Genomic DNA, 16,386 nt, shown 5'->3' with positions numbered 1-16,386 from the left:
GTGGTGCCGCCTGCCCCGACCTTCACTTCCTCTCCATTATCATCATCATCTTCGACTTTTGTCTCGCTTTTCTCCATGGCAACCGCAAACAGTTTATCGCGACCACAGCGTCCACGGTTGTAATCAACTGCCACTCGTCCTGCGGCACTCGACAGTGGGCCACAACTGGAAATTATACAGTAAATGTTGTAAAGCTAAATAGACTTTTGGGGAAAGTAAAATGAACACCAAAGAAAATGAATTCCGAATAAAATGAATACCAAAGAAAATGAATACCAAATAAAATGAATACCAAAGAAAATAAGCACCAAGTAAAATAAACACCAAATAAAATGAACCCCATATAAAATGAACACCGAGTAAAATGAATTCCAAATAAAATGAACACTTAATAAAATGAACCCGAAAAATAATCAAAACACCGCATAAAACGAATACCAAGCAAAATGAACTCCAAGCAAAATTAATACCAAATAAAATGAACTAAGTTAACATCAAATAAAATGAATACAAAATAAGATGAACACTTAATAAAATGAACATCAAGTAAAATAAATTCCAAGTCAAATGAATCCCATATCAAATGAACACCAAGTAAAATGAACGGCGAATTAAAAAAAGCAGAGTTAACTAAAACAATAAATGAACACCAGGCAAAATTAACTGCAAACAAAATAAATACCAAGTGAAATGAATACCGAACAAAATGAACTCCATATACAAAAAATACCAAATAAAATGAACACTGAATAAAATGAGTACCAACTAAAATGAACCACATATAATGAACTCCAAAATTAAACAAAGCAATAAAGTTAGTACCGAATAAAATGAATACCAATTAAAATAAATACCGAATAAAATTAATTCCAAATAAAATGAATTTTCAATAAAATGAATTCCAAATAAATCGGTTTAAATAAATAATATACAAAATCACCAACATAAATGTCTCAATTACCTTGTTAAAAATAAGTAATTACAACGAACTTGCCTTGGGAAATGCCCACTGTTCTGCTTACTTTTTGTTTACGTTAGCGCTGCGTTCGCATTAAAGGCTACGCGGTTCTTTATTTATGGCCATCAATATTTTATGACGCGCAACGCGCATGAAAAACGAAGGGAAACTGGAAGGGAATGGAGCCAAGAAGTAAGTGCATGCTGTCCTAGGAAACCAAGTTAGGTCTCCAACCCTCTGGGTCCCCTTCCGATTTCTTTGCCCCCACTCCCTACCACATCATAGCACTTAAAGCATAAACGCAATTAAGAAAAAATATAAGTGAAAAAGCCAAGTCGAAGGACGAAGGACGAAAATAGGGAAAGATGATGGGGGAAAAACTCTTTGCAAATTAGTTTAATTATAAGGAAATGCAAACAAAGCGGCGGCAAAAGCGAAAAGCAGCCGTAGACATTTCATTTACTATTCAAACAACCCTCGCTGGAGTTAGCCATGTGTGATGGTGATTAAACAGCATCATCTGCTAATCCCAGTTCCCTTAATTAATATTTATAGGTTACATTTTCAGAGAATCCAAGACGCAAAGAAGTTAAGTTTTTCAAATAAAGTTGGAAAAATTCTTGTCTTGGAATTTTAAATGAATAATCAATGGTATTTTTATTAAATAATGCCAAAAGATTTAGGTAAAATAAATTACTTTATTATTGTGATGATTATTTTTGCGTTTTTTGTTTATCCCTGGTACTTGAAATACTGCCCAAAAAGGAAGTACATTTTATACAATGGCAAATATTTAGCATAATTTATGCGGAAATATTAAAAATAACGACAGAAAATAAATACGAAATTTTCATACAAATTGCAAAGTAAAAAGGAGGAGAAGAACTGAAAATGCGAAGGATTGCAATAATCCAGAGTGAATAGATGAAGGCAACCGGAAACAACTGTTTGCTGGGCGCAACTGGGAATTCCAAGAGGGTGGTTCCATCTACAAGTACTCCACAGTAAATGAAATAAAATTAAAGATAAATAAACGATCCATTATTTTGAACTCCTACTGTGCTTTGTGGGTATCCTTTTGAACTGAAAAACATTCAAATTGCAACTACTACGCATTATTTCATTTACCTTTTAGGGCAAACGAATTTTTGGCTCCGGCCTACCTAACCTAACCTAAACCTCCTACATAAAATGTTAGATTGGCATTTTTGGAGTTTTGCATCGCTTTGCGTATTTCGCGTAATTGTGTTTTGCACACGCGAATGAAAGCTATAACCCCTAATGTCAGGGGTCTAAAGTATACACAGTGAAACGTGTGTGGTGGCTATGGCTGGACCACAAGAATCCCCATTACCCACACTGGTTATTGTTGTTTTTGTTATGGGTATATTGCTGGCCACACATGCCACATTCCGCATCCACATCCACATCCTGTGTCGGTGGCGCCAAAGCGTCCGCATAAGTTTGTTTTTAATGTAACCTTGTTAACAGCAGACTGCGCGTTGCACAAACCAGCAAAAATCTACATACATATACGTATCCACACCACCCATTTGTCAGTCGAGCTGGCCATCCACAGCTATATGGCTCCATTGGCCAACAGGTCGATGTCGATGGGCTTACAATTGCATTAGCTAGCTGCTAATAAAAGGATCCTGTTACCCCTGCGGTTCTGGGTTCAACAACATGACGGCAAGCAATTAAAATAATTTGCATTACGTATACGCAGCGTTGCAGCGCGTACAAATTCCATTTATGCCGAATTTAACTCAATTTCTGGGGTATTATTAGCAAAAGTGTGTGCGGGGAATATTAAAAAAGCGTATTTACAAAGAGATAGGACTTTTTATCATCACCACTTGCTAAAAAATAATTAGGGTTTTAATCACACTAAGATTCTTTTAATATTTAAGTACAATACATTGTTTGGCCCAAAATACTATAGGGTATAAATAGTTTTCCCACCGAACCGATAAAAAGAAAAACCGCTCCAATGTTTCTCCTATGTTATCGCCAAGTGTTTAAAAAAATAAATTTTTAATTACTATTTCTGAAATTATTTTATAATTAAAATACAATATATCCATAAATACACTTTTTCCCATTATTAGACCAAAAATATATACAGCAAAACCTCGGGTATACATAGTTAGACAACCAAATCGATAAAAAAAAAAAAAACCACTCCTATGTTTCTGCATCTCTCTGTGTTCTCGGGACTAACTTAACAAAGAGATAAGATTTTGTATTATTACCAAGTGTTAAAAAACATGTATTTGATCACTCTTTTTTATAATTTAAATACAATATAACCATAAAACCACACGAGATACCATTATTTGGGCAAAATTATAAATAGCAACTCTCGGGTATATATAGTTGTACACCACCGAACCGATAAAAAGAAGAACCACTCGTATGTATCTCTATCTCTATCTATGTGTTGTCGGGACTATAGTCTTATCACTCCCCGCGCAAAGACCCCAAAACAAAACAGAAGGGAAAAAAGAATGTGGGGTAGCGCGCACATGTTGCAGAAAGCAGCGTAGAAAATACAATAAATTACGACAGATAAACAAGAGAACAGGGAGCACAGACAAAATAGAAACGCAAAAAAATGTGGGGGGGGGGGGGGGACAAATAAAAAAGAGGAAGAAAAGTTTGCTTTTCCCCACTGTATTTGCTTTGCTATTTTCCTTATTGTGGCTACGAGAATTATTATTTTCAGTTTTGTTTTATTATGATCTCTGTTGATTTTTTGTTATTGCCTAATAAATAATATGCACATAATTCTTGAGTCATCACAAAAATATCACAAATTTAGATTGAATTCAATGTGCAATTTTGTGGCTTGTCATTGGTTCTTGTAACTTTCCCTAAATGTTAAATATTTGGGGTATATTTGTTTTAAAAACTGTGGATGTTACGTATCACGTTTTCTGAATATTGAAAATGTAACCCTTTTTATACTGGCTGTCTAGTAAAAGTTCCATAAACTGTCACGTTCTGGTTCCCTCAACTAAAAAACATGATTAGTATGTTTTTCACTGTAATTGTATCTTTCTTTTTTATTTCCTTTGGTGTTTTCTTTGCACACAATCTTTACACAACAGAAATACGAAAACCTGTTTGTTGCGCTTGTTTTTCCTCACGTTTTTGTGATTTTTCACAATTTAATTGAAATTAATTGATTAATGTTGAAAACGTTTTTATTGCCTTCCTCTGGCGATGGTTTATGTTGTTGTTGTTATTGCTGTTCTGTTGTTCGGGGCTGCCATTTTCCAACTTGTTGAAAGTTTCCCCTTGGTTTCATTTCCCTTTTTTTTGCCCCCCCCATTTTCCCAACCAATAGTTTTCCCTTAACAAATTGCGCGATAATTTATTATGAAACTGAAGACAACGGCGAGACCTCATCAGTTTTGTAATTATCTCGGTCTCAGTAGCGCCATCTCTTTTACTCCCTCTATAGCCGTCTCTTTCTCGCACAGACACACAAGATGAATTAGTTACGCTTACATTTTGGCATCGGTACGCGATTTGCGGTCAAGTTGAGTTTGAAATTGCCATTTGTCGTTGGGGATGCAAAATAAATGTACCCCCCCCCCCCCAACTTGTATATAATGAAAACAGCATTAAATATGAATGCTATCACTTGTGGGATTATTCGGGTTCATGATTTATAAATAAGGTACAGAGCAGGTAAACTGGTAACAAAAATCTGCTTTCCATACCTATTATTTTGATTTCCATCTTGGTGGCCGCCTGCTGCAAATGGAGACACAAATGCAGCACTTGTGCATAACTAAACAGTTTTCATTAAGTTAATTGATTTGCCCGTAAGGTGGCTGGAAAGCAAGGCAAATACTATCAACCTTAGCTATTGGGGTAACACATTTGCTTTGAAGTTGTCTTGTGAGCAGAATTTAAATTGTAAAGATAGAATGTTTAAATAAATCTTTAGAATTTTAAAAGTGTCTAAAAGTATGCAACGATTTATGTAGAATATGAAAGAAACTTTATTTTACTGCGTACTTTTACGCGCCTTAATGTAAATTCAAAATAGGAAAACAAACTTTTCTTTTTAATAAACCTTTTTTATTGAAATTTGAATACTCTTATTGAACTTAAACTGGGAAGATAGAATTTTAAAATAAGTCATTCGAATTTTAAAGTGTCTAAAAGTATGCAACGATTTATGTAGGATATGAAAGATACCTTTTTTCACTGCATACTTTTACGCGCCTTCAAAAGTGATTTCAAAGTAGAAAACAAACATTTACTTTTTTTCTTTTTAATAAACCCTTTTTATTACACCCCTTACCACACCAAATACATGCCAATCTTAACCACACTAAGACAGCTGAATTAAGTTCCATAAAAAACATGTACCACAAATCGCTTATATCACCCAATAGAGCCTAAAAGCGGGCAACGAAAAACAATTTAAAGTAACATCGACAACTTTAATGGCCCAAAGGGCAAAAAGATGGCATTAGAACGGGAAAGAAAGATAGATATATATAGAAAGGGGGGGATATAAAAAGAGGCAGACATATAAAAAGGAGATGGACCGACAGAGGGATTCGCGCACATGTGTTGCCAAACGCAGCCACCAAGCAAAGATATCTCCTCGGCCATATAACAGATACACACTTACATATACATACCTACATACTTGCCTCAAAAAGGGGGGCGCTAAAGCGGTATGGGTTTGGAGGGGGCGTGGCACGGGCGGTGGACGGTGGACGGTCGCGCGACGCACGAGTAAGTTGTCAAAAACAGCGACGATGGCGGCGGCAGACCCAAAGCGCCAAAAAATGTTACCCCAACTATCAAAGTGAAACTTTTGTGAAATAGAGAGAGGGGGGATATATATAATGTAGATTATACACGGACAAACTTGAAGTGGAAACGCCAGCTAGCAACTATCATGTGTGTGTTGGCCATGTTGGAGAGCAGTAGATAAAAGAATAAAACTCCCAACTAAACTTTAGATACATTTATTTCAAATGTAGTCACGGCAACCACCACCAGTAGCAGTCAGCGTGGTTAGCAACAGGAACTCATCTAGGCCTCATTGAGATGAAAAAGAGCTGGGGAAATTAGCCTTGTTTACGCGACAGATTGCTAACTAGATGTTAGGGATTAGGACTAAAGAACAGGCTATTTAATTAAATAAAAATCGTAAGAGAATATTTTCTTTAAGCTAAGATCCTTTTTTCTTTTAAACTCTTCCATTTAATTCGTAAAAACAATCTTATAAGCACTTTATATTTTTTTATATAACAAATGAATATATTGTATTTTCATATTATAAATATATTTTTGCATACTTTTAATCACCTTCACACGTTATTTTAAAACCATAGTTAAAATCCCTTTTTATTATTCAATGTTGTCTAAAAGTATGCAGTAAAAAACTAACGTCAAAAGGGATCAATTGAATTTTCTTATCTGAAATATATTGTTGCAAACTTTTAATCACCTTTACAAGAGATTTAAAAAACCACATTTATAATCACTTTATATTTTAATGCCATCTAAAAGTATGCAGCAAAAATCGAACGTCAAAAGGAATCCATTGAATTTTCGGGCTAGAAATATAGTGTTGCATACTTTTAATCACCTTTAAAGCTGTTTTTGAAGCCCCTATTGATTTCCGAATAATTTACCATCCCACAAAATTGAAAAACAATCGGAATTGGCCATTTTAGTTAAATCCCCACATTGATTAAGCAGTGCTTGTCCAACTGTAGGCCGGCAATCAACAGTGGCTATATGGCGCCAGCAACAACAAAAAGTGGAACGAACAATTGTTGCCAACCGCAAAACTTTTGTCGCTCGTCACTGGCTTTTGTTGGAAAAAATAATAATAATACAAGAAAAAAAAAATAGGAAAAAAAAGAGTCAAGGGTTTTTGTGTTGCACACGGACTGGTCCACTGTTGTTTCGCCCCTCCGCTTTTGTAGTTCTTGCAACAATGCAATTTCAATTTAAACTGTTATTATTTTGTACATTTCACTTGAACAATTTCTCTGATTTGTTTTTGTTTTAGCCTGTACTGGCACAGCTGCTCTCCCCGTTGGTTAAATGGGCGTTATTGTGATCCAATGGACGTGCTAGCTTATTGAAAATCGTTCGGTCCATGTCCTGATATTTTCCCATTGCACGGAAATTTATAGAACTTAAAGATATTAGCAGGGGTTGTGAAAGGGTCGCTTTTTTTGGTTCAGTTTACATTGGCAAACTAAAGTGATGGGGAGGCAGTTTTTACTATATAAATGGAATCTATTTTCATCTATACTGTACAACTTTTTTAGTTTATATTGCTTATATGTTTTTGAACATTTATAATACGAAAATTTATAGAACTTAAAGATATTAGCAGGGGTTGCGAAAGGGTCGATTTTTTTGGTTCAGTTTACATTGCAAAATTTAAGAGATGGGGATGGGGTTTTTACTATATAAATGTAATCTGTTTAAATCTAAAATGAATTGTTCTGTAAGGTTTTTTAGTTAATGTTATTGCTTATATTGGAACATTAAATATATGGAAATTTATAGAGCTTAGCAGGGGTTTTTAAAGGATAGATTTTTTGGTTCAGTTTACATTGACAAATTTAAGTGATGGGCAGGTAGTCTTAAATATAAATGATATATTTAATCTGTTTACATCTAAAAGACTGTAAAACTTTAAAACTTTTTACTTTATGCTATTATTTATATTGGAACATTAATAATACGGAAATTTATAGAACTTAAGGATATTAGCATTGGACATGAAAGGGTTGATTTGGTTGTTCAGTATACATTGGCGAATTATAGTGCTGGACGTGTTTTTTATGAAAATGATATATGGAATCCGAGTATCTCTAAGACGATTTATTGAAAAATAAATACATTAATAAGTGTTTTTTTTCCTGAAAACAGTACATTTAAAGCAAACTTTAAAAAACCAACCCTTTTACCTTACTCAATTAAAAACTTTATTAATAAAGCTTAGCTACGTGAAAGTTGATTGATTAAAAAGCCACAATTTGCTTGCAATTTGGCCTCCCCGTCATGATTACACCATATATCCACCTACTTTATAACCTAGGATTCAGGTTCCTGGGGTGAGTGTAGAAATACCGGCGGTTAACCACAGGATGCGCAGCCCACATTATTCCCTAGGCCATTTGGTAGCACTTGTGGGCTGGGTTGGCTATAGCCGACATGCCCCCTCGTTTAAAGTTACCTTCATATCCAAAAGCCTGGCAATTTGAGGCACTTGATTCAGTGGTGGCCACACGACCAGTGCAATTTTGCTAAAAGATCCACAGAGAAAAGGTAGAGAAAGAGATTTACAGGGGAGAAGAAAAGGATTAGGGAGAAGAAGGAAATTGCAGCAAATGTTATGCCATTTTATTAATGGAATTTTTATGTTGCACATCCTTCTTAGTTGAATCTCAAACTGCTCTTTAAACTCTGAAATTTGTTTTAACCCAAAAAGCAGATGGTAAGCGAGACAAAATGGGGCAGTTTTCAACTATTTTTATTTGTGCCCCTTTTCATCATTATATTTGGCAAGTTCCGTGGCAAACAGGACTGTATAACCCACATCAATTTAAGTTAAATCCCAAAAACTATTATCATTCTAATCGAATCAAGACGTCGGACAAAGAACACAAAAACAAGCCTAGGCAACAGCCGTGCTCTAAGGATAAGGAAAAACGGTGGAAAGAATAGATTGAAGACAGGAACTTTTGGGGTAAAAGAAAAAGGTAGCAGAAACTTTCTATAGAAATGGTAAACTTGAAATACTCTTTTATTAAAACCAAATAAATCTATGGGATTTAAAATCGCAAGCTTTGCCAAGCCCCAGATTAGAACAACAGAATATATAAATCATATAATATTAAGGTAATGTTGCATATAACATATCTTAAATCCCTTATAATACTAATCACTAAAACCAAGTGAATTTTAAAGTATTTAAACCTGCTTTAAGATACTTAAAGCGTTTCTCGAGGTCTGTTATTAAATTTATATTAATGTAAATAAAAACAGGCTTTATTCGAGAGTGCAATACTTAATTGTAACTGAAGAAGTTATTAATAACCAGGGGAGAAATGGGGGAAAATGGCATACTGCTGAAATGGAGCAACCAACCCAAATGACCAAGGCAGCCAGACGATAGAAGGCCCACTGTGGATGGGGGATAGGGATCCCGGGATCCCCTTGTAGAGCAGCAAGATGGGGAAAACTGTGACAGGACTTAACTAGGTGGAAGGCAGGCTGGGGGACCCCAAGCTCGAACTAGGACGACGACGTCTCGTTAAAAGCCAACGCCAGGTGGGAACAAAAAACGATAAAATTAGGAGCAAAAAGAGGAGCTGAGCTGGGCTGGAACGCATTGCAGTTTTCTTCCCTTTTTTTATATATATATTTTTTTTAGATCCCCATCGTCGTACGGTAGCATACTTTATGGCGGCGTCGCTGTTAATGAAGCAGGAAATATGCGTCAGCATCAATATGAAAGCCCGGCTGGCTGGCTGTTTGTATTTGAAAGCTAGCTGGTACTACCGGACTAGTCAAGGTGTCCGGATAAGCGCTGCATGTGCAGATAATATCCATATATATATATACCGATGGAAATTGAAACAACTTGACAGGAAAGAAGGCAGCCTAACCAACCCACTCACCTGTCAAATGCGTGTGCATATGCAATTGATTGGAAACTGCTGGCAGCCCAAAAAAGTAGGCAATTCGAATCAACTCAATCAAGGCTAATTGAAAGACAAATTGTCGTTTTATTTGTAAAATAATATGTCCAATGTTGCATATTGTCAACAGAGAAGGTTAAAGTTAAAGCGTTCAATTAAAATGACAAGCACTTGACTTTTCCGAATTATTAAACACTAGATTGAGTGTTTTATAAAAAGTATCTGATACGTAGTATCTTTCTCAGTAAATTAAGTTTGCAATATTTAAGGCATTAAAATGCTCAGCCATTAGATTGATTTTACACTCGAGCGAAGGCTAAACTGCTCAAATTAATTAAATAAATTTTCCACCCCTGGCCAAAGAGACAAACTATCTGCTTTGCACTCCTCTCTCTCTGTCTCAGCAGGTGGAAGACCTTAAAGATATAAATTAACCCACCTAAACCGAGTGGAGTCGAAGTTGGGATTCGAGTTTGAGGCGCTTTGCTGAAAGAAAGTTTAATGACTACCATAAAATTTGTTGACTCTGCTTGTACAGACATAGGAAAGTACTGTGCCATCCAAAAGGCCAGGATGTGGATGGTGGGAAATGGTGGAAAATGTTGGGAAATGGGGCGGCAGGATGGAGGAGGTGGAGGACACACGGTGAGGTAAAGCGACTGTGGCTATGGTCGTTAGTCTATGGCGCCCATTTGATAATAAATCCTGTCCAACACACACACCCCGGAGTCACACTCCGAGGAAAGCAGACCTGGCTTTGTTTATGCACTGCCCAACAAAATGGGGATAATTCATCCCCCCCGCCTCACACACAACTTACTATACTGCCCACTCTAGCTATCTGCTTACTCTTCGCTGGGGAAATACCCTTGTCAAAGGTGTTATAATGTACATGGACATTTTAAAACGAAAAGATTGATGTTATTGAAAGAACACTTAGTTCCAGACATAAACCAGCTCTAAGAAATTTATCATGCTTAAAAGGGAGGAAAACATCAAAACGCGAATTCTTGAGCATTTGAAAAAACAAATTTTATTTGTGTTTTTAATTATAATTATTATTTTATGCTTATGCTAGCACAATACTGTGGCATCCATAAAATAAATTAAATTAAAGAGCATCAAAACGCGAATTCTTCAGTATATGAAAATTAAAATTTTGTATTTTTAAATCTATTTGAAATGACAATACTAGCACAACACTGTTACTTCTTTAAAATAAATAAAGCGTTACAAAAAGAAGAAAATTAAAACGCGAATTCTTCAGAACTCTTATGTTTATTATATTATTGATATAATTAAAACGCGAATTCTTCAGAACTCTAATACTTATTATATTATCTATATACATTTTCCAAATTTAATATATTTGGAGTTTAAATTTATAGATTTCGATTTTATGGTACTTCCTTCTGTGGACTTTCGTAGGTATATTCTTTACAAATGCTTTCTACAGGATCATGGGTATTGCAAGCTTCGGTCAACCCATAATGGTCTATCTGGATTCCTTTTTATTTCTATTTTCACCTCTCCAGTTGGCGGCTTAGTGGCGGCGTCTCTGCTTGTAGTTTCCATAGGGGAGTTAAGTAGACTTTTGTGTTATAAATTAGGCGTGCCAATGTGTGCAGTGACTGCCTTTTGCTTTCCTTGGTGATATCCTTGCCCACTCCTGCCGTTCCAACGTCATCATCTTGTGCTCTCGGTACTCGGCCCCTGTATATTGCAGTCACCTTCTCCCTCGGCTGGTAGTTAGTCTAAATATGCATATGAATATGAAATTAGTCGCATGTGTTCGTCGGTTCGTTTCTGACTTGGTCTTCCATCCAGCCTTCGTCTTTCGTCCTTCGTCCTTCGTCCTGTTTTCATCCTGCGCCTGCCCCCTGAATTGAATTGAATTTTCTATGCCAAGAGCTTGTGTCTTGTGTGTTGTGTGTGTTGTTCCATTGCCTGTGTCGGGGGGCTATGGGGTTTGCTTTCTGGGGGACTCTCCTCTTCGCTCGGTAAAAAGGAATTCCATGCGTAATTTAATGTTTGTGCATGTTGTTAAATGATTCACGATGAACAGGCTGCAGTAGCCATGAATGAAGTGAACCTGATTCCTGTTTAGGATCATCAAAACGAAACCCAAACAAAACCTATTCTATACTTTTACCTTTTATAAGGAACAAAAATAAGTATATTAACTAACTAAGATTTAACAAAACAACCAAAAAGATTCGAATTTCTTTTTCTAACAAGTTAAAAGTGGCTTAACTTTTTGATCAACACTTGTTATTCCAACTTTTCTTAACATAGAAAAATGCCCTCTTACTCTTGCAAAACTTATAAGAAACAAACCCAGACGAATTTTGTTCTGTTGTTTTCTTTTTCAACACCCCCAAAAACGATTTAAATGTTAATAGAGCAGCGAACCCAATGGAAAACGGCAAACAAATAAGAATTTATAACGTCGCGAATTGTGCTAAACTCTTGCAAGGAAAATGGAAGTGCCATTGGGGAGTTGGGGGACTGCTCTTCCGAAAACATATTTGCATAAAATTCATAACATATGCCCTCCAACACAGGCGTCAGAGGTGCCTTTGAGTGTGAACTCTACTCGCTTGGAGCCTGCACTGAAAAACAAATCTATTGACTGAAATATAAAGAATGATACTATTTCATAGTAATATTTGGTTTAAAAACAAATAGGATGTCGAAGGAATTTTTTATTTTTTTTACGATTTTAAAGATTATTATTCTTGAATATCATCATTAAGAGTCGGAGTCTGTTTTTCCTCAGTGTTTGTATGATTTTGAGCTCGAGACTGTTTCGTTGTCACAGTATTTGCTGAAGAAAAAAGAAAGTAAACAGATAGACATGTGAGAAAAGTTCGATGAAACAGGAGTTCGGCAAAGGCTGTTCGACAAAGAATACAGAAGAAAGGCATTTAAGAATACAATTTAGTTCCTTATGAATGTATTTATCATTTTTATGTAAACCCTACTTTAAGAGGAGTAATAAAAGGTGACGCTAAAATATCATTTTTGATAAAAAACTTAAAAAAAATTATTTTATGTTATAACAAGTTAAATCAAATATCATATACCTGCCTTTTAGAAGTATGTTTTTAAATTTTTGATGTTCAAAGAATATATAGGAGTCCTTTATCCCGAATATTATTTATTTTTATTAGATTATTTAACCATAACCAAACACGCATGTATTTTCACAACCTGTTAAAGCCTCAGATTAGTACCACTTGCGTACTATTTGAATGCTCTGTGAAAATTATTTATAAAAGCCACCAATGGAATTGCAATTCCCAGGCTAGAGCAAAAGTCAAAATGCAAATATACAAAAAGCCGAAACGCACAAACTGAAACGCACACACAGAAAAGGACAAATTATAGTAGCTTTAGATTAAATGGACGCACATTAAAGCAGCCACAGAGGATGAGAAGGGTTTTTGGGATGGGTTTTCGGGTTTTTGGGTGTTTCGGTGGATGAGTTCGGTTGTTTTGCCCTGAACTGTGGACTGTCAGCCCTACCATATACATATAAATTAAGCAATAGCCGGAAACCAAAAAGGCGGCCCAGCAGAAAAGCCAGCATCAGAAAGTTTGTCAAGCTTTTTCTACCCCACTTCCATTTATTTTCGGTGACGTGCATAAACTATTTGCAAGCACTGTTCTTCTTGTTGTTGTTGTGGGGGTAGGAAAAGTTCTTTTGGAAATAAAATAATTAAATGTTTGTTTCTCTGACTGCTGTTCGCTGGCTCTCTCCTTCAGTTGAGATGTTAACAAAATTTATAAGACAAATAAATTGTAGCTGCAGAAACACAAAAAAGTGAATGCCGCCCAAAAGCCAACAGATTTGTGACTCTCTACACTCACTCACTCATTCTGTCCCTTTTTCAAACTGGGCAAAATGGCACGGAAAAAGGGTCATCTGGGTGCGTCTGTCGTTTGTGACCAGAAAATTAATTTAACTGACACGTTTTCCATTCATAAATAAAAAGTACTTTTTCTCCCAGAACAAAAAAAAAACTTGAAGTGTATGTATCAAAGAAAAGGGTGTTTAGGGTGTAAATAGAAAGGCAAAGAAAATATGTTTATATTACAGAAAGCTGTAGAAAAAATGGTAAGGGACATAAATTAAGAAGAGGCCATTTCTTAATTGGTTTTAAAGATCCTAAAAAGTATAAAGTGAATATTATATTCCTTTATATATTTTTCTTAGTTTCCATGTAATAATGTAAACAACTATATTTGTTTTTGCAGTTCATCTTTCAGTTTTTGCCTTTTTACCCGAAGGCTTATAGACAACGTCTTCAGCCTTTTAAATTTGAGGTTCTTTCTCTAAAGCCACCTAGCCAGTCTAGTTCAAGTTGCAATTTTTCCATAAGAATACGCCCAAAAGGACATCGTCTCGGGTTAAGTGAATCTAAGCGCTGCACTCCAAGCCAAGCCAAGCAGATGCCACAGTTCCTTGGTTCCTCGGTTCTCGGCTTCCAGTTCTTGTGGCAAGTTCTCCAAATGGCGGCGACAACTGAGGACTAAGGACTGAGGACACAGGATCTGACGCGCGTCGCCCATAATCCTCGCAGTCATATGTGGGTGGTTCGGGTGGTTGGGTTTCCGTTTGCATAATGAGAAGGCGAGTGACATTCACTGCTGCCTGATACAAGTACTTATGTGTAGTACTTAGGGTGGACCCAAATCCAGAAACTGGGGTTCTTAGCTTGTAAAAACTGTATCTTTAATTGGACCAATATGATTTTTGGGATCTGCTTATATTTAAATGAACTGGTATTAAGAAAACATATTACAACCGCTTTTATTGTGTTTTTTTAAATCTTAAGAAGTTATTAAGTTCCACCCCAGAGCACTTGAGCGGACCTCTGTTGGTGGGAATTCCATTCGGCTTTAGTTCTTAGAACTTTTAATACCCGTACATGTAGAATACAAGGGTATATTACTTATTGATAAGGTTTGGCCCCTCAAATCTTTGCAAAAATATCGAATTTTAAGAAAATTCTTAAAATATTGTATTTTAAATAGATTAAAGATTTTATTTTTATCCTTTTTTTTTTGTAGGGCATCTAAGGCATCATTAAGTCGATTTTTTCTTGGTTGTTTTCTATTACAATCTTAAGTGCCCTGAGAAGTAGGCAACTAATTTTGTTCTCTTTTCTCTGCTCTTCTTTCAGGTACTGCAACTTTATTTTTTCTACTCATACATACACAAACACACCCACACTTTTAGCAACGTACTCAAGCAATAAAAGACTATAGAAGATACGATCAAAATCCCCCAACAAACAAATCAAATTCAGCATTTACGAGAAAAGTCTGCGTGTAGAAGGAAAAAAAAACCCAAAAAAACAAACAAACAAACAGAAAAGCAACAACGATAGTGCTTGTCAAACTGCAGGAATCCAAAATGTTGCAGGCGCAAAAACAAAAGCAAAGCAAGAGAAGCAACAACAACAACAAGAGCGGCAACAGCAACAACAACTGCAAGTGCGATTGCAATAACAACAGCAACAACAACATAGCGACGTTTCAACGTCGCAAAATTACAACGATAACATAAGCGAACAATCGAGCGAGATAGTTATAGAGCGAGTAGGAAAGAGAGGAGAAGATTAGTTGCACAGTCACACACCCAAAGCCCCCACCACCCCCTACCCATTACCCACCCTCCCATCCTTTGGCTGTGTGCGTGTGTCTGTCTGCCTGTCTGTCTGTGTGTGTGTGTGCCCTCTCAGCTGAGGATAATTTAATTATTTTATTTGTACTAAGCGCGCGTTATGGCACAGCAGCAGCAACAACAACTACAACAGCAACACCACACCAACAACAGCAGCAGCAACAACAACAACAGCATTCTCCTCCTTCAGCAACAGCAGCCCCAACAACAACAACAACAACTAGATCAACTACAGCAATACAATAACAATTTGTATAGCCAAAATTATAAGTAAGTTTTAGAGTCACTGCATTGTCTGTATTTCTGTCTGTGTCTGTCCTCGTCTCCGTCTTTCCCACACTCTTGTGTCGCTCTTCATACATACATAGCTCTGTCATATATATTTGTTGTGTTCTCAAGCATGTCTGCACCACTACCACTACCACTACAACTAGACAGACTGAAAAACCAGACAAAATCAAATGCAAACATTTGCACAATTTAAAAGTCCCCCGCTTCCCCTCAAAAACAAAAAAAACTTAAATAGAAAGCCAAGCTTTTCATAGCCATCAAACTGTGCTTGCGTGTGTGCATGTCTAACCGTTGACACCTATCCGTATGCTTGTCAAACTGTTGACACCTAACAACACCCATGTCCACAAGGATGGGTCAAATATTGACAACGGAACTGAGTTGAGAGAAGAAGGTTCATTTCTTTAATGCTACAAAAAATGCACTGAAAAACTATTATGTAAGAAAAAAGTTTTTTTTTATTATGATGTATTTCAAATTGAGTAATTTAATCAAACGTTCGAGTTAACTATAAAATTTTGTTGTACAAAAAACTCATAATAGGGTTTGAATAAACTAACACTTTCACCACGAAAAAGGACGATCAAATGCGATTAGTAACCTGAGGTCGCTTTTGCCCCACCTTAAACTTTTAGGCAATACAGTTAAGCCGAGGTCTTAAGTGAAAACATATTAATTCAATCGATCGAGTAACATTTTTAGTAATACATTTACTTAATATAAGATGGTCCATTGACGAA

At 36.1% G+C, this 16,386-nt stretch overlaps 1 protein-coding gene across 3 annotated transcripts in view; it reads left to right on the top strand.

Annotated features, from left to right (window-relative positions):
• Positions 1-16,386, top strand: part of lilli (AF4/FMR2 family member lilliputian) — an 83,440-nt gene that overhangs the window by 58,489 nt on the left and 8,565 nt on the right. The window contains exon 2 of one of the 3 annotated variants that reach the window (XM_065862850.2): positions 15,448-15,625. The exons of the other annotated variants lie outside the window; for them this stretch is intronic. Within the exon in view, the coding sequence (XP_065718922.2) occupies positions 15,456-15,625 (170 nt within the window). The 5' untranslated portion in view covers positions 15,448-15,455. The remainder of the gene's footprint in view (positions 1-15,447; positions 15,626-16,386) is intronic. 3 annotated transcript variants of the gene reach the window in all.

The sequence above is a fragment of the Drosophila suzukii genome, chromosome 2L, assembly GCF_043229965.1.
Source record: "Drosophila suzukii chromosome 2L, CBGP_Dsuzu_IsoJpt1.0, whole genome shotgun sequence".
Lineage (NCBI taxonomy): Eukaryota > Metazoa > Arthropoda > Insecta > Diptera > Drosophilidae > Drosophila > Drosophila suzukii.
The sequence above is the reverse complement of the archived record's forward strand: the minus strand, read 5'-3'. Positions and strand labels throughout refer to the sequence as shown.